Here is an 18,131-nt window from a genome sequence, read left to right on the forward strand (position 1 = left end):
TTAATACTATGTACAGTAAAAAATTGATATTATCGAAGAATAAAATTAAAATTTATTTCTATGTATCGTTTTTGTCCTCAACGTTTTAGTCCTATTTACGTCCCTAACGTTTAAAAATCGTCTCAATTTTGTCCCGCCGTTAATTTTATTAACGGATCCCTAACGGCAGGACAACATTGAGTCAATTTAAAAATGTTAGGGACGTAAATAGGACGATTGAAACGTTAGGGACAATTTTGAGATTTACCCCAAATGTTGGGGACAAAAACAATACTTTACTCTAATAATAATAATAATAAGAATTTGATTAAATTTAAATTATTATAAAATTAATTCGATTACTGATAATAAAAATAATTTTCTAAAAATAAGGAACTCTAATTTTATAAAATAAATTATAACTTATTTATATTTATATTTTTAAAATTGAGGGTTGTTACAACCATCTGGTGAGGAAGTTCCTTGTTGCTACAGTTGTCGCTGCTCTTCATTGGTTTCTAGTTTCTTCTGGTTATGCTGCTTCTGCTTCTGATGATCAATTCTTCTGGTTTCTGTTCTTTTGTTGTTGTTGTTCTTCTGATTCCATTATCGATTGTTTTTTTTGAGTTTCGAGTTATGGGCTTTTGTTTTCTGAGTTTTGAGTTCTGAGTTTTGATGATGATGATGATGATTTTTTGAGTTCTGGGTTCTTGTTGTTCTTTTATTGTTGTTGTTCTGCTTCTAGCTTCTTTTGTTGTTGTTCTTTTGAGTTCAGATGATGATTTTCTGAGTTTTGATAATGATGATGATTTTCTGAGTTATGAGTTCATTGGTGTTGTTTCTTTTATGCTTCTATTCTGCTTCAGCTTCTGGTTCAGCTTCTGCTTTTGATTGATTTGGGGAAGAAGGGGGAATCGTATTTTCATCTGAAGGACGATTTTAAAACAAACTGAAACCTTCGGGACCATTTTGTAGCGAAAAAAAGGTTGGAGACAAAATAAATTTTCGGCCTTTACATTAGGGACTAAAATCGCACTTAACCCATAAAATTATTCTAAACGTAAAAATTATAACCTGTTAACATCTAGAACTGGCAGGTGCAAAATCTTTTGCCTAGATCGATAACTATGTTTGTTGGGTGTTCATGGATCTCAAAATTTTCATAGTCTTCATCTCCATCCAAGGTAGAGAAAATCGAGATTTTACGTGAAATCGAAAAAGTAAATAAAAAAGTAAAATGTAAAAGCTTAACAAGATTTAAATCGTAGGTGGAAGTTTTCTGACGTGGCTGTTCAACTTTACATTGTTCTTTGCAATGGACCTCATAACAAACATCCTTACCTCTTCAAGCAATGTGATGATTCGCTTGCTCCTAACCTCTTTGATCCGTGCGTTGAAGACCTCACATGCATTGTTGCATATATTATCCAGCTTTGGCCTGTGGCTAAATTGAGACTTTTTTGGGAATAGTTATTTTTTAATTTATAATTAAAAAAATCTTTGTTAAATATGGCTTATTCCGGTGTACCTGTGTATTTTTAGAGACGATAACAATGGTTATCATTGTTAAATATGGTTTATTTTTTTAATTTATAATTAAAAAATCCTTGGAGAAGTCATGCTTGTTGTCCGTGTATTTTTGTGTATTCCTATATATTGTTTGTAGATTTATATACTATTTGGAGATGATGATAATAGATTAAAAACGCAAAATTGAAAAAAAACTTAAAAAGGGAGTTCGCCGGAAATTAGGCAAACTTGTCAATTTTTATAGAGTTTGCCGGGTCCGACGAATTTGCTTAAATGCCAAAAAAATCGTATTTGAGAAATTAAAATTTAAAAATCATATTGGGGAAATAATAAATTTTTTTATTTTATAAATAAAAAAACCTGATTTATCAGAATTTCACACCTAATAATATAATATAAAAAAAAAGTTCCTTAAAAGTTTATAAAGATATACTACTCTCTCTCACTCACGGCGCAAAAAGCCACAAACTCCTCTCTCACTCATGCAGTCGAAGAATAAAACCTTCTAGCAGTCGCGTGTGTTCCGTCGCAATTTGTCAGCCTCCATCCGTTCTCACTTCTCAGCGCTTTTGTGTTTTGTTGTTCTTAGCCTCGTTGTACTCTATCGCAGTTCGTCGGCTGTCCAATCATGCAACGTCCAGCCTCTCCGTCAGTCCAGTCTCTTCGCCTCCGTCGCTGCATCTTTCAATCTCTTAGATAGCGTTTGTTTTGAGGTATCGAGATGGAGACTGAGACTCAATGTCATATTTGTTGGCTCAGGTACTAAAATTTATAGTTTTGCCCCTAAATTTCACTATTTCAGTACCTCAAAAAAGTGGAAACACATGTAACTGAAATTTTTGGGATAGAGACTGAAACTTTAATAACATTTTATACCTAAAATACCCACAATTCAATTAATTAATTCTAACTTTATCATTTATGCAAATTAAATTAGAGTTTCATTATTTCTTCCATTTTACACCAAACACAATATTGAGAGTTATTTCAGTCTTTGTCTCTTAGTCTCTCTTCTAAATGCTACCTTAAGATTTTTGAATTTTTTTTAATTCTATTTTTAAATTCTTTTTATTTGTCATAATTTGTTGTTATGATTTTGCTTTATAAATTCCATTGTAAAAATTTTCAAAGTCCTAGGATTTTGATTTTTTTAGTTCTGTTTATTTCTCATAATTTGTTTTCACAATTCTAGTTTTAATTTGATTATTTGTTACGTGCTGATTTTTGTTAGGATTATTATTTGCCGATAGCTTTGAGTATTTAATTTCATTGTTTGTGTTCTTGTTGAATTTAATCTAATTATTTAGAATATCATAATTAGGGAACAAAATCAGAAAAATATCAAAGAGGATTAGAAAAAAATTAATCTACGAGCGTACTCTTTGTAATTACAGATGAAAAATATAAATAATAAAAATAATATTTTTTTAGATTTTTCGTTTCTTCCCTAAATTCTTTATACCATGTTAACATAGTTTTTTTTAATCTTTTTTAATATTTTTTTATTTTGTTTCCTAATTATGCTGATTCTTGTTAGGATTATTTGCTGATGGCTCGTTACCTGTAATTTTTGTTGTAATTTTTCGTTCTTGCTTCTGTTTATATAAAACCAATTCTAACCACTTAATTTTTTGTTTTTTGTTATTTATTTTTTGTTATATACAGTATACAATGTATTTATAAACGAGGTTCTTTTAATTTTATTGTTTTATTTTTTTAGTAGGTTGAATTTTTAGACATCTGTTGGCGACACAATGATAAAGAAGTTGTGATCCGTAGAGTAATAAGAAATTGGAAATATATGATACATAATTTGAAGGATTGGACAAAAAAAAATATAAATTTTTTTTGTTGTATTTTATAATGATTTATTTTTCCTTCTAAAAGTTTAGTCTATATTTTGTTTAAATATGTGTTTCTGCTAGAAATTGGAAAATATATCATTCTTAAGAGCTATCTGTACCGTTTTAAGAAAAATTTCCAATAATTCTTAAAGGTTTATATGGGATATCTTTATAGTATTCTTCCTTTCATCTAATATAAATTTTTGTGTTTTGTTTGAAACAGACATTGAGATGTCTTTATTTATTGTGTTCTAATTAAATCGATTGAGTGTTTGTTTGGGGCTATTATTTGGATAAAAAATTTTTTATTGAAAAAAGATTTTTTTTATTTTTTAATGGGTTTGATAAATTTTTTGTAATAAAAATAAAAACACAAAAAAAATAAAAAAATATTTTTTTTGAGAAGTTGTAATTTACATCTTTTTTTAAAAGATATTTTTTCATTAAAAAAAGATGTTTTTTATGTAATAAATAAACAAAAAAGTACTTTTATATTGTTATATCTAAACATAGTGCATGTTTGGGCACCATTATTTTGTTAAAAAAAGATCTTTTTTTAATAAAAAAATATATTTTTTAATTTTTTAACGTGTTTGACAAATTTCTAGTAGTAAAAATAAAAGCACTAGTAAAATCAAAAAAAGATCTTTCTTGAGAAGTTGTAATTTACATCTTTTCTTAAAAGATTTTTTTTCTTAAAAAAAGATGTTTTTTATGTAATAAATAAACAAAAAGTACTTTTATATTGTTATACCCAAACATAATTGATAGATAGAAAGACCTTTTTACATAAAATATCCAAACATAAAATTACTTTTACTTTTCTATAAGATCTTTTAAAAAAAGATAATTTAAACAAAATCTTTTCTTAGAAACTCACCCAAATAAACCCATAATTGATATTTAAAAAGATTTTTTTGCATGAGATATTTAAATATAAAATTATTTTTACTTTTCTATAAAAACTTTTAAAAAAAATAACTTAAATTTTTTTTTAAAAATTTATCCAAACAAATCTTGAATCTCGTTGAATTTTGATCAAATCATTAAACTAATAAATTAGTTATTTTACTGATTCTTAACCGATTTGGTTCTCTCAATTGTTCACCCGCAAAAGGAAACAATTTAAATTAAAGTTTATCCATGGTGATTATTAAGACTTGTTTGAGAAATTTTAAGAGTTATTATTTTTTTTGACTTATAAAAAAAATAGTATTAATATTTTGTATAATTTTTAAAATTAAATTATAATTTTTTAAAAAATTATTTAAGTGTTTATAAAAAAATTAAAAAATAATTTTTTATAATAAAAATTAATTAAACTGTTTATTTAAATTGGATCTAATTATATTATTAATTATTAAATAGTAATATTTAATATTTATTAGCTAGCTCACAAAACCCTAACTAAACCCTCCCTGGCAACCACAACAACCATCACCATCGCCGCCGGCGCCATGGACTTCACTCCGCCGCCGATCGAAGACGGTTTCACGGCGGAGAAGCTATTCAACCAGGGCTTCTCCTACACCTACGACGACGTCATCTTCCTCCCTCACTACATCGACTTCCCGGCGGAGGCCGTCGATCTCTCCTCCCGCATCTCCCGCAACGTCCCTCTCTCCGTCCCATTCGTTGCTTCTCCGATGGACACCGTTTCCGAGTCCGCCATGGGCGCCGCCATGGCCTCTCTCGGGGCCATCGCCATTATCCACTCCAACATCTCCCCCGCCACCCAGGCCGCCGTCATCCGCTCCGCCAAGTCCCGCCGCGTTCCCATCCTCTCCCACCCGGTCTTCCTCCCTCCCTCAGCTTACATCGACTCCCTGGACGACTTCGCCGATTCTCCCTTCATCCTCGTCACGGAGTCCGGCAACTCTAAGTCCAAACTACTCGGCTACGTGTCAAAAGAAGATTACACGAATCAAAGCGACAAGAGCTTGAAAGTTCGCGATTACATGGCTCCCTCGACACCTGTTACGGTGCCCTGGAGCCATGACTTGAAGGCAAGGACGAATACTTTGCTCTCATTAAGTAAAATCTTTTGGTGTTGTCTTTGTTTACATTGTCTTAGTTTTTCTGCCTCCCTTACTTTTTGAAGGAAATTGACAAGGTCTTGGAGGAGAAGAAGGCGAATTTCGTTGGGCTGGTGAAAGACAACGAGATGGTTGATGTGGTTACCAAGGATGATGTTGAGAAGGTTAAAGGGTACCCAAAGCTGGCAGGGCCTGGGTCGGTGGGTGCCGACGGGGAATGGATGGTTGGGGCGGCGATAGGGACGAGGGAGCAAGACAAGGAGAGGTTGGAGCACTTGGTGAAGGCCGGGGTGAATGTGGTGATTCTTGACAGCTCACAGGGTAATTCTAGTTACCAATTGGAGATGATCAAGTATGTGAAGAAGGTGTACCCGGAACTGGATGTGGTTGGTGGGAACGTGGTCACTATGTACCAGGCTGAGAATTTGATCCAAGCTGGTGTTGATGGATTGAGGGTTGGTATGGGGTCTGGTTCAATTTGCACCACACAGGAGGTTTGTGCAGTTGGGCGTGGTCAGGTATGAACGTTATTTTGTTTTATTTTATTTGTCAATTTGGTGCTATCTTTGATCTTTGCTGCCTGTGTTGGTGTTTGTTGATGGCCTGGAGTTTTGAGCTGTTTGTTAGATATGAGTTTAGATTGTGATAAATTTTGATAGTTTTTATGTTTTGAGAAGGTTTGGTTCAGTGATTAGGTTGAGCTTAATTGCAGAAGAGATCTTGCTACTCAATTGTAAGGATTGTACAGTATTAACTTATTAAATGATTAGAATTGCATTTTGTTTGAACAGTGTTGACTTATTGAATAGTATTCAGTGATTGGGATTACATTTTGCTTTAGATGGTGATGATTTTCTTATGGAATGACGAAGTTTAAGTAGTTTTGACTTTGTATAGATTATTGTATTTAAGTGTTTGGGAATTTTCAGCCCTGCTTTCTACCCTGTTCTCAATTATATGTTCTGGCTTGCAGGTGCTAAGTTGTTAATATTGACTTCATGCTTTTCAGGCAACTGCAGTTTACAAGGTTGCATCTATTGCTTATAAAAGCGGTGTTCCTGTGATTGCCGATGGTGGCATCTCAAACTCTGGGCATATTGTCAAGGCTTTGTCATTGGGAGCATCTACAGTTATGATGGGAAGCTTCTTAGCTGGTAGCAACGAGGCTCCCGGAGCTTATGAATATCAGGTATGAATAAAAAACTGGGTCAAGCTCTGCAACAATAGCTGTGATATAATGTGGATCAGTGTGATGATAAAAGAAAATTTACTGCTTAGAAAAAAGATGAAATTGTAAGAGCATCAAAACTCTATGCTTAGAGGAAAAATATTTATATATTTATTTATTTTTGTATTTGGTGTTGACACTGAAATGGCAGATGAGTAATTGGGAAGAAACTTTAGGAGTAATTCATGATTAATATTTGTTTCAAGACCTTGGTGTACTTAAAGTGAAAAGATTGCAATGTTTTCGATATTTGACTTGGTCATTCTAGTTCTAACAAATAAAGTCTTGAGCTATTCTTCTTCCTTGCCTTTGGTTAATATGCATAATTGATTTTTACTTCACCAGAATGGTCAACGAGTAAAGAAGTATAGAGGAATGGGTTCACTAGAAGCTATGACTAAAGGAAGTGATCAAAGATATTTGGGTGACACTGCAAAACTAAAAATTGCTCAGGGGGTTGTTGGAGCTGTTAAAGATAAGGGTTCTGTTTTGAAGTTCCTACCATACACCATGCAAGCTGTCAAGCAAGGGTTTCAAGATATCGGTGCCAACTCTCTGCAGTCTGCTCATGACCTCCTCAGATCCAAGGTGTTAAGGCTAGAGGTACGGTTATCGTTTCTTGTTGTCTTCATCATTTCTGCACTAAATACACTAGTTCTCTACAGGGTTTTTTTATTTTTAATTATTTTTATTGTTTTCAAACCAAACAAAGGGAAAAGGAGTAAAAAACATTTGTGTTAAATTTTTGCATTTTCCTAGAACACATTTAATGCATGTTTTGAGATTATTTACGGCATTTTTGGATTTGTACAACTTCCTAACATTATAGATTGAAGTGAGTGGTTTGTAAATGTGCTCCAGAAGCAAGAAATTATTTTACCTCATATTTTAGGTTTTGTTCTCTTTTTGCTCGGAAGAGTTGTTCCCATACAAGTTAGGATTCAAAAAATACTAGTGTTTTCTATACGAACATGCATCTTGAATTGAAAATCACAAGAGGAGAAAAGCACTATCTGAAAACACACTTTACTCTAAATTGTGTAACGGGAATCAGATGTGTTTGCCTGCAATTGCAACCTCGTTGTCATGGAATTAACTCAAGCAAACAATAAAATATGGTTTATGTTAATATTGTCGTTCAGATTGGTATTATAAATTTTATAAGCTTTTCTGAACTAATGTTTTTCTGAAATACTTTCTAAGACTAAAAGGGGGATTTACTCAAATTTGTTTCTTAATATTTGGTATGCTCTGTTCAGGTCCGGACTGGAGCAGCGCAGGTTGAAGGTGGAATCCATGGTCTGGTTTCTTATGAAAAGAAATACTTTTGAAGTATGAAACCATCCAAAATGGTTGTAAGCCGTGGTAGAAATTGTTGTTGTCAGTTTAGAAAAGGGCATAAAATGTTACTCTACAGTCACAAGTTGCTGCCAATGATGTTATTAGAAATCGAAACATTGTGGATGATGGTGGCCACACCATGATTTTATGGGATTAATCCGAGTTAACTTTAAATTTTTCTTCGGGTTTTGATTCCGTCATAGTTGTCTTGTATTTTAAATAGATGTTTTAATTGGTTATCTTTTTTGTGCCAATCAATACTTCTGGAGTACTATTTGAGGTTTCATGGTAAATTTTCTTTGTTATCTTCAATTCATTAGATTTACATATTATTTTTAAATAAAACTTCTCATATTGAAATTTTATCAGTGACAAAAAAAAAAGTCATTTTAATAAGCTAGGTAAAATAGAATGGTATGTTTCAGACTCTTAGTTGTCTGGCCAAACGGGTCGAAAGGCAACGAAATGGATATCTTTATTCGTGATATTTTGTATTTTTTTAAATTTTTATTAGTTGAAAAGAGTGGAAAATTTTTTAATCAATACCTTGCTATCTTAGAAAGTCAATTTTATGTTAAAATATGAATATATGATATGATTAGTGAACATTATGTAGTGCGTTTCTTATACTTGCATGTTATTATAGTAGATAAAAATATGAAAACAAAACAAAAGCAATAAACAACTGTGAGTTTACAATGAAACATGCTCGGGACTTTTTTTTTAAGAAAAATATTCATGAAAAATGTTACTAAACAATACAAACAATCTTGTCTAATATACATACCAATATCACTAAGCCATTAGAAAATACGGGAAAAATGAGTAATGACCATGGTAAAATATAACTATTGTCTATTGAGATTGTTTACTTCATTAAGTAGAAGAGACATTTAAAGTTTATGCATTATTAGTGATGTTGAGTGATGAGTTCAATTGAGTATGTAGAGAAAATCTAAAGGAAAAAATGAGTTAAGAGTACTTTTGAGTTCTGGTAATACACTATTAATAAACCACCAACAACGCTTCATCCTTCCCTCGTCACCCTGTAAACGTAACTAACTAACGTTCCATCACTTTAATTTTTGTATCATCTTTATTTGTTAGCTAATTATTCATCCTATATACGCAGACTGGGCTGAACTTAACGTGTGCAACTACTGGAATTTCAACTTCAAAGGGATCACCTAATGCCGAAAATACTGAATCCGAGGTTTGTATATAATAAGCGCACGTAATTCTTGAGTGTTGGAAATATATTTTTCAGAGGAAAATGGTGGAAGGTGGCAAGAAGAGAATCGAAAGTTGAGAAGTATGGTGGATCAGATCGCCAAAAGCTATATAGCCAACTGCAGGCACAGCTCTTCATGGCTTTGCAGAAACAAAAGCTTACTCATCATCAGGTTTTCAATATTTTCAACATTTAATTTCGTCAAATCATCACATAAATTAGTTTATATGATTTCAAGATATTTTATTAATACACATTTCTATTACTATATAAATCTTTATAATTTTATCACATTTTTAATTCAATTTAAGAATAAGTACTGTTTTGGTTATCATTATCAAAACCTGACCAGTAATTAATGGGTTACAACTCAAATAACATAATCTTTCTATACTCACTTAAGAAGTCACGGATTTGAGTCGTTATATTTTGGTTAAAAAAAAAACCCAACCAGTAATTAATCCGGCTAAGTTTATTGGGTTATTATTCACTTCACTTCACTTCACTCTCCGCTGATTCCATTTCTTCCATGGTATTCTCAAATTTCTGACGTTGAAGTTGTAACATTAAATCAAACTTCTTCTTGTAATAATAATAATAATGGCTTCCATTAACAACTTCAACCCTTTCCGTGGCAACTGGGTCAACAAACCCCAAAACCCTCGCTGTCAACTTCACAAATTCTTCGAACACAACGCCAACTCTCCGTCCTTCGCCTCCATTGGGCTCGCGAGGTTCTTCCGCAGAAGGCCCAAGAAGCCCAACAATGGCGAACCTGGCCACTTCACTCAGATGATTCACCAGTTCCTCTGGGAATGCGAGAACATCCCTGATTACAGGCATATTCCCTTACTCTTCTCATTCAATTTTCAAGATACTTCTCTCAGGTTTAGGATTTTGGGGGCGATTGTGTTGTTTGATTTTGTAAGATAGTGGCATTTTTTGTTTGATCTATGGCACTGAATGTGTAGGAACATCTTGTAAAACTTAATGATATGTTTGATCTATGGTTTCTTACTTTCAAGAATAGCTCAAGACTTTACAAAAAAATACGAGGTAAAATAATTTTATACTTCTGCAACACATTTACAAACCACTCGTTCCAATCTATAAAATGTCGTGCGAATAATCTCAAAACATACATCAAACGTGTTCTGGGAAAATGCATTAAATGTATGCGCATGGGTGTGTAGTTTTTTTTTAATACATATAAATTGTTCTAATTTAAAATTTGAAATATATCTAAATTAATTTAAGTTGGTTGAGTAGTAGTCGACTACTTAAGTAAGTGTCGACAATTTAAATTTTGCTTTATACATACATTAATTTATTGATTAATAATAAATTGATAAGGAGATCCACTGTCTCCTCTTCTGTTTGTTCTTGTGGTAGATGTGTTGCACAGGATGTTGGGAGAAGTTGTAAGGAATGGGCATATTACTCCGTTATTGGTAGGGAGAAATCATATTGAACTGTCATATCTTCAATTCGCGGATGACACTATCTTGTTTTGCCTTCCGAAGACAGAGACAATTGTGAATTATAAGAGGTTGTTGCGCTGTTTTGAGCTGATGTCGGGTCTGAATATCAACTTTGATAAGTCGAATCTGATCTCAGTTAACTGTGAGCAGGAGTGGGTGGGGCATGTGTGTGGCCTCTTAGAGTGCAAGCAAGTTGTTTTACCTATTAGGTATCTCGGGATTTCTTTAGGAGCGAACTCGCGTTTGGTGAAGACTTGGAAATCGGTCATAGATAAGGTTGAAGAGAAGCTCAGCTTATGGAAAGTGAAGGTTCTAAACAAAGCAGGCAAGCTAGTTCTTATTAAATCGGTGTTGAATAGCCTGCCGGTATACTACCTTAGCCTGTACAAGATGCCGAAGGCGGTCGCTGACAAGTTGATTGCCTTACAAAAGAGATTCCTATGGTGTAAGGAGGATAGTAACAATGGTATACCTCTAGTAAAGTGGGAAGTGGTTTAGGCTCCTAAAAAGGCTAGGGGGTTGGGAGTTGGGGATGCAGTGCTCAGGAATACAACGCTGCTGTTTAAGTGGTGGTGTCGGTTTTTCAAGGAAGACTGTTCGTTATGCAAGAAGATTGTTTGTTCGTGTAACAATTTGAATCCTAAGGTTATGCTTTCTAGTCAGACTCTACCGGTAAAAGGTGGCCTCTGGAAAGACATCTGTCAGTTTAATATAAAAGCACAGCAGGTAAAAGAAAAAATTATTAGTAGACTGACTATGGAAGTTGGCAATGGACGAAGGACACTATTCTGGGAAGATAACTGGGTCCAGGGTGGTCCTCTGAAAGCGAGTTTTCCAAGACTCTTCTTTGTTTCAAACCAATAAGGATCTGTGATAGGGGATTGTGGGTTCTAGGATGGGTTAGGGTGGATTTGGAATTTCCATTGGAGGAGAGAGTTGTTTCAATGGGAGTTGGAACTAGTTCACCAACTTCATGAGAGGTTAAGACCAGTGAAGCTATTAGCTGACAAAGAAGATAATCTTGTTTGGAAATTTGATAATAACGATATTTTTTCTACTAACTCTTTTTTGTAGGTGTTGCAATCGGAGACTATTTCGGAGGAGATTACGAGTTATAGCTTCACCAATGCGATCTGGAAAAGATTGGTTCTACCTAGAATTGAGCTGTTTGGTTGGTTTGTTTTAGTGGGTAGAGTGAATACTAAAGAAAGGTTGAGTAGATTAGGCTTAATTCACCAGTATGATAGTATTTGTGTCTTGTGTAAAAAGGAGATTGAATGTGTTCATCATTTGTTTGTGTTATGTGAGTTTACGTGGCAGGTGTGGTGCGTCTGGTTGAGATGTTTTCATAGAGATTGGGCTGTCCCAGGAAGCATTAAAGGTTTGTTTGAAAGTTGGAATGACACCCCTAATAAAAAAGAGGAGCAGTAGAAGAGGTGGCTGACTGGATTCTTTGCGGTTTGTAACGTCTGGTTGGAACACAATAACAGGATTTTCAACAATAAAGAGGTCAACGTTGATGTCATACAAAGCAGGATATTTTTGAGCTATAAGGAGTGGACTGGTATTGATTCTACTGGTTGTTGATGGCAATGCCGGAAATGACATAGAATTGTTAACCTTTGTGTTTAGAGTTGCTTTTGTCTTTGTCTGTTTTATGCTTCACTCTTGTGTGTTGAGCTTTCTTTGTTTCAAAATAATAATAATAAATTGACAACTTTTAAATAAAACTAAAATTTATGAGGATTAGTCTTTAACTTATTAGGAAATATAGATAAATTTATTTTAGGAACTCTAATAAACTATTTTTTTAATCAGATATATAGGCCAATACTTTAAGAACTACTTAAGTACTATTAAGTACTAATATCTCAAGGAAATCTGAAATAGAGAAACTAGCTAAAACACAATTAGGAAAGAAAATGCTGAAGAAATCTTGAGTAACAATATGTTGTATATTTTGATATTAAGTTGGAAAAGGGTGCACAATATAAAGATTTATGTGTGAATGTTTTTTTTGTCAACATATGTACAAATTTTGTATAGTATGGATGCAATTATATTAATTTATGTTTGTATATATGTATGTAAAAATGAAAATAATGAAATTAAAAAGGAAGAAAAAGTCTCATCAAGGTTTGAAGAAAGATTCTGTAGTCGAAAACTACCTTGCACCATTGAGGTAAATGATAAATTGAGTGAGGAAAAAGGGATTGACGGATAAGGACTTCAAGGATTTGAATGAAGAATTGGAAATGGAAGTGAAGGAGTGAGGAACAATTGAACAAGGGAGTACTTCCTGGAGAAGCAAGTGAATGACAAAAAAAAATTGTGTAAAAAACTTTATGCGTTAGTTAACTACCGGTAAAAGAGATAATCAATATTTTTTAAATTAGTTTTAATCGACTAAATTTATGCGATTTTATATATAAATTTATCCTAAAATTAAACGTAATCTACTAAAAGATAGAAATAAACCAGGTCATTCATTAACAATGAAAAACTAGGACAAATCATGATCTACACATCGCCGTTGATAGTCTTTGGGGTTCAGTCTAAAGTCTCCACTCGGTTGGAAATAAAAAAAAACAAAACATGTCTTGTACTTTTGTATATGAAGTGGTTTTGTTTGGAAATAAAAAACAGAATAACAGTTGTTGCATGCATAAAATAAAATTCGAATTTTTTATATTTATTTAAGCAAACAAATGAACTAAACATTTGGTTAGCCTAAATTAGTTGAAATTAGTTTTTTTTTGTCATTACACTATTCACACACTCATACTTTGAAGTTTTCTCAAACTTCATTCCAGTCTAAGTTGTTGGTGCAGCTTGATTAAGAGGCAATATAATTACCACTTGATCTAGGTCTCCGCTACAAATTAGGTATTTTTTTTGGCCTTTGGCCTAATGCCAAGCCAACCAGGAGACCGGATCAGGTCAGAAGCCAACACAACCCTATGTTTAGGGGTGTTTGCGGTGCGGTTTGGATCGGTTTTGAGTCAAAAATTCATCCGATACGAATACTAATTTACTTGCGGTGCGGTTTGGTTGGATGAGGTTTTAAAAAAAATCCGATCCGATCCGATCCGATCCAATTTCAAGCAGTTTGGATTGGATTGGATTTGCGGTTTTTGTAAATTTAAAAAATTAATACATATAACAAGTCTCAACATCAAATTTTAAATAATTAACAATAACGTAACAAGTCTCAACAATATTTTAAAAAGCCAACGATAACATAACAATAGAAATAAAATTATAGGTTAGTTAAAATAAACAAATAAATAATATTTTGAACATAGAATATTTATTAAATAATAATAATACATGAATAATATAAAAATGTATAACAACTTGAACATGTTATAAGCATAATTGTAAATATAATAATAAAATAATAATATTATAGCACATTGTGCGGTTTGGATTGGATTGGATCGGTTATGAAAAGTAGATCCGAAATCCGATCCGATACAGGGGCTTGCAAAAAATAGAATCCAATCAAATCCGAATTAGTGCGGTTTTAATCAGTTTCGGTTTGAATTGGATTGGATGAGCGGTTTAATTGGATCGGTTTGGATTTGAACACCCCTACCTACGCTACTGGTGGAGCACCCGCGCCCCCTGTTCATCTCTCTTGCTCTTCAACACTTGGTTTTTGTCAGCTGCGCAGCCATAATTGCCGTCTGTCTGCCGTTGATCCCAGAGGCTGTGTTGGCACCGTTTCTCGCTGCCCCGCTGCCTCAGACCGTCAGTTGTGCCTTGGCCTAGTCTTTCTCGCTTGCTGCAACATCCGATTTCCACCGTCGCTATCTAATGCGTTTGTCCGCGAGTGAAGCCCTTTTTCGTCGCATGTCTGCCATGATTCATCGTCGCCAACGAAGCTCCGTAATTGGCTCAGCTGTCGCGCCGAATTTCTCCTTCCCTAGTTGACTGTCTTGCTCAGGTGTGTGAATGTTATTCACGAAGACATTTCTCCTTTCCGGCGAAGTCGCATCAGCACAGTTGACAATTGAGAGAGGGTTTAGAGTTCCAGAATTTAAAATCAAGTCTCTCCGCCACATTGAATCCCCGAAATTCAGATTCCCTTGCCTCTGAATTATGGACTGCAATGTATTTTGAGTCCTGCTCATTGAATGGCTTCGATTGGAGCATCCGTTCTGGTTTGAAGCTTCCCTCCTCAATTGTTCTAGTATTTCTCATGGGGGCTTCCATCTCCAGTTCTCCTCCAATTGGCCTGTCAGGGAACATTTCGCCACTCCATCTGCGACTTTATTTCCGTCTCTAGGGACCCATGTGAAGCCACAATTAGACAAACTCTCAGCCAGAAGAAAAATATCTCGAAGAATCGATTCCACCTCTCCTATATAAGTTTTTTTATTTCACTGCTTGCACAAGAGGTAAATTATCCGATTCTATTAAAATTTGCTCCATATTAAGATTTGTAGCTAGAATTAGTGCCCTTCTCATTGCTTCTGCTTCTGCTGCCAAGCTGGAATGAGCTCTGATTCTAATTGATTCTCCTGTTAACAATTTCCCGAATTTTCTCGAATCACAACTGCAATTGCTCCCTCTGTCATCGATCTACTATACGCAGCATCTACGTTAGCCTTCAGCCAGTCCCCCGATAGAGGTCTCCAGGTAATGCTCCTTCTGCTCATACTCTTATTCTGGTTTTGCCTGACCTGCTCTTTTTTTTTGCATTGCTTCCCTGATTTCTGATTCTAGGATTTTAGCTCTGATGATGGTAGCATTGGGGTTGGGATTAGTGTTTTGGAATATAGTCTGGTTTCTCATTTTTCAAATCTCCCAACTTAGCATTCCAATTTTTCCAATCAGATCCTCTGCCTCTTCCTTTCCTTGTCCTCTAATTTTCCTGCACATTTCAAGCAGCCATTATGCAAAAGACTTGATTGTGTATGGTGTTGGTAGACATTGACTCTGTGCTCCAAACCACGTTGCTCTAGTCCACGACCATAGAAGAATTACATATTCCGTTGTCTCTATTCCTTCCCTGTAAATTCGACAGATAGGAGTATTAGTTATTTTTTTAAATAAGTTGTTTTATATTGGTATTATATCATGTGCCACTTTCCATAAAAATATTCTTATCTTCGACAGAACATTCATTCCGCATATTTCTTTCCAAAGATTTGTCATATCTGTGCTTGTTGAAGGTCCCGCTCCCTCGCTGACCTGTTTTTCCTTCTTTGCCACATGATATCTTGTCTTAACTGCGTAACCCCCATCCCATTTGAAAGGCCATATTAGTCTGTCCTCGATCCTCAGTAGACTTATGGGTGTTTGCAGAATTTTGTTGCCTATGTTCTTTGGGAATAATTCTATTATTCTTCCTTGTTTCCATCCTTCTCCCTTGTTGATGAGCTCGTTTACTCTATCCACTGAGTGATTTCTGTTCAAAAGGATTTTACCCATGCCCATAATACAGTTGTCTTCCCATATCTTTACTTTTGAGCCCTTTTCAATACTCCATCTCCCATTCCTTCTCAAGAAGTCCCTGTCTTGGATAAGACTTTTCCATGCTCATGATCCCCCACTCCCGATGCCAGCTTCCCAAAAATCACTATCCTCAAAATATATTGCTTTTAGAATTTTTACCCATATTGCATTTGGATTTTCAATCACACTCCATGCTTGCTTGGCTAGATAGGCTAAATTCTGACACTGTAAGTCCCTAAAATTAACCTGCCATACCACTTGCTTTTGCAGACCTTGCTCCAGCTTTTCCAGTGCATCCCCTTCTCTCTCTCAGAGTTTGCCCACCAAAATCTTGCAACTTTTGATCCTATTCTTTGGCAAAAGTTTTTGAGCAGCAGGACAATGCTCATAGCATAGCTGGGTATGGCTTGAATAACTGCTTTAATCAAAGTCTCCTTCCCCGCCTGGTTGAGTAGTTGCTCTTTCCACCCTTCAATTTTGTTGTCTATCCTTTCTTCTAGCCATGCCAACGCTTTGTTCTTTGATCTTCCCCAATGTGCTGGTAACCCAAGGTATTTCCTAGGATTTCCCAGGTTTGCATGCCCATAATCTCTTCTATATTGACCCTTGTCTGAATCAGTACATGCTATCCAAACACAATGCCCAATTTCTCTAAATTTATCTTTTGTCCGGATGCATCCGTGTATCTGTTCAAAATTAAGATGCTTTGATAAAGTTCCTCTTCTTTGGCTTCTGCAAAAAAAATGCAATCGTCAGCAAACAGAAGGTGGGTGATAACTGGTGCTGTTAGAGCAAGTTTAATGCCTGAAATACATCATTCCCTTTGTGTTTCCTCCATAAGTGCTGTGAAAACCTCTACTACCATAATGAAAAGGTATGGTGATAAAGGATCACCTTGCCTTAGACTTCTTTGAGGTTTTATCCTCTTAGACAGCCTACCATTTATTTTAAATTTATAACTTGCGCTTTTGACACACTCCATTACTAACTGTATCCAGCTCTGCTCAAAACCAAAAGAATGTAAAACATTTTCCAAAAAGTCTCACTCTAACCTATCATAAGCCTTGTTCGTGTCCAATTTTACAACTAAGTTTTGGGAGCCAAACTTGCCTTTTTTGTTTAAATTGTGGAAGGCCTCTTGAATAATAACAATGTTGTCTTGTATGAGTCTTCCTCTCTACTGATGATATCCTAGTGCTTTTGAAAGAATAAATCGTTAAGACCATATGGGCCAGGCACTTTCAGGCTTCCCATACTGAAGGCTGCATCCCTTATCTCCTTATCTGACACTTCCTTTAGAAGCTCCCTGTTTATTTCAATTGTGACCTTTTTCGGGATAATTTGGGTGCATTCCTCTAATTTGCTCCTTGTGGTCGTGGAAAATAGATCAGTGAAGTGTCTCTTCACTAATTCCATGATGTCCTTGCTCCTTGTAATTCAATTTCCCTCTGCTCCTTCAATCTTTCGATCTTATTCAAGTCTATTCTTTGAATTGTCGTTGCATGGAAGAAGGAGGTATTTTTGTCCCCAAACTTTAGCCATTTTAATTTTGCTCTCTGGCCCCAATACTTTTCTTCTTTTTTCCATAGATGTGATATTTCAACCTTCAGATCCTTGATCCTTTCCTGCTGCCATTCTAAAAACTCCTGATTCTGTAGTTTTGTGATTTCTTCCTTAAGTTGGTTGATTTTCTTATCAGCTCTAGTGAAAGTTCTTTTGCTCTATTACTTCAAATCCTTCTTACAACTCTTGAATTTCCTTGTAGTTTTTTCCATTTATTCCTTTTATTTTCATTCTTTTCCCATCCTTACTTGATGATCTTCTCACAATCTTTGTGATCTTCCCAATATGCTTCATACTTGAAGTGTCGTTCGAATTTCTCTTTCAGTTCCAGCCTTAAAACCAGAGGGCAATGATCAGATCCCATCGCCGGGAGGGCTGTGAGGGTTGCATTCTGATATAATCTTCTCCACTCCCAGTTGACAAGGACCCTGTCTA

At 34.8% G+C, this 18,131-nt stretch overlaps 1 protein-coding gene across 1 annotated transcript; it reads left to right on the forward strand.

Moving 5' to 3' along the window:
- The first annotated feature begins 4,760 nt into the window (after positions 1-4,760).
- LOC107495356 (inosine-5'-monophosphate dehydrogenase) lies at positions 4,761-8,222 on the forward strand. The gene is made up of 5 exons (XM_016116483.3): positions 4,761-5,359; positions 5,455-5,907; positions 6,399-6,578; positions 6,963-7,220; positions 7,877-8,222. The coding sequence occupies exons 1-5, from the start codon at positions 4,811-4,813 to the stop codon at positions 7,946-7,948; spliced, it is 1,512 nt and encodes a 503-aa protein (XP_015971969.1). The 5' UTR covers positions 4,761-4,810; the 3' UTR covers positions 7,949-8,222.
- The last annotated feature ends 9,909 nt before the right edge of the window (positions 8,223-18,131 follow it).

The sequence above is a fragment of the Arachis duranensis genome, chromosome 6, assembly GCF_000817695.3.
Source record: "Arachis duranensis cultivar V14167 chromosome 6, aradu.V14167.gnm2.J7QH, whole genome shotgun sequence".
NCBI lineage: Eukaryota > Viridiplantae > Streptophyta > Magnoliopsida > Fabales > Fabaceae > Arachis > Arachis duranensis.

Coding starts and splice junctions, on each gene's coding strand:
- LOC107495356 (XM_016116483.3), top strand. CDS start 4,811: ATGGACTTCACTCCGCCGCCGATCGAAGACGGTTTCACGGCGGAGAAG. Junction 5,360..5,454: donor CCTGGAGCCATGACTTGAAG/GCAAGGACGAAT, acceptor TACTTTTTGAAG/GAAATTGACAAGGTCTTGGA. Junction 7,221..7,876: donor CCAAGGTGTTAAGGCTAGAG/GTACGGTTATCG, acceptor TGCTCTGTTCAG/GTCCGGACTGGAGCAGCGCA.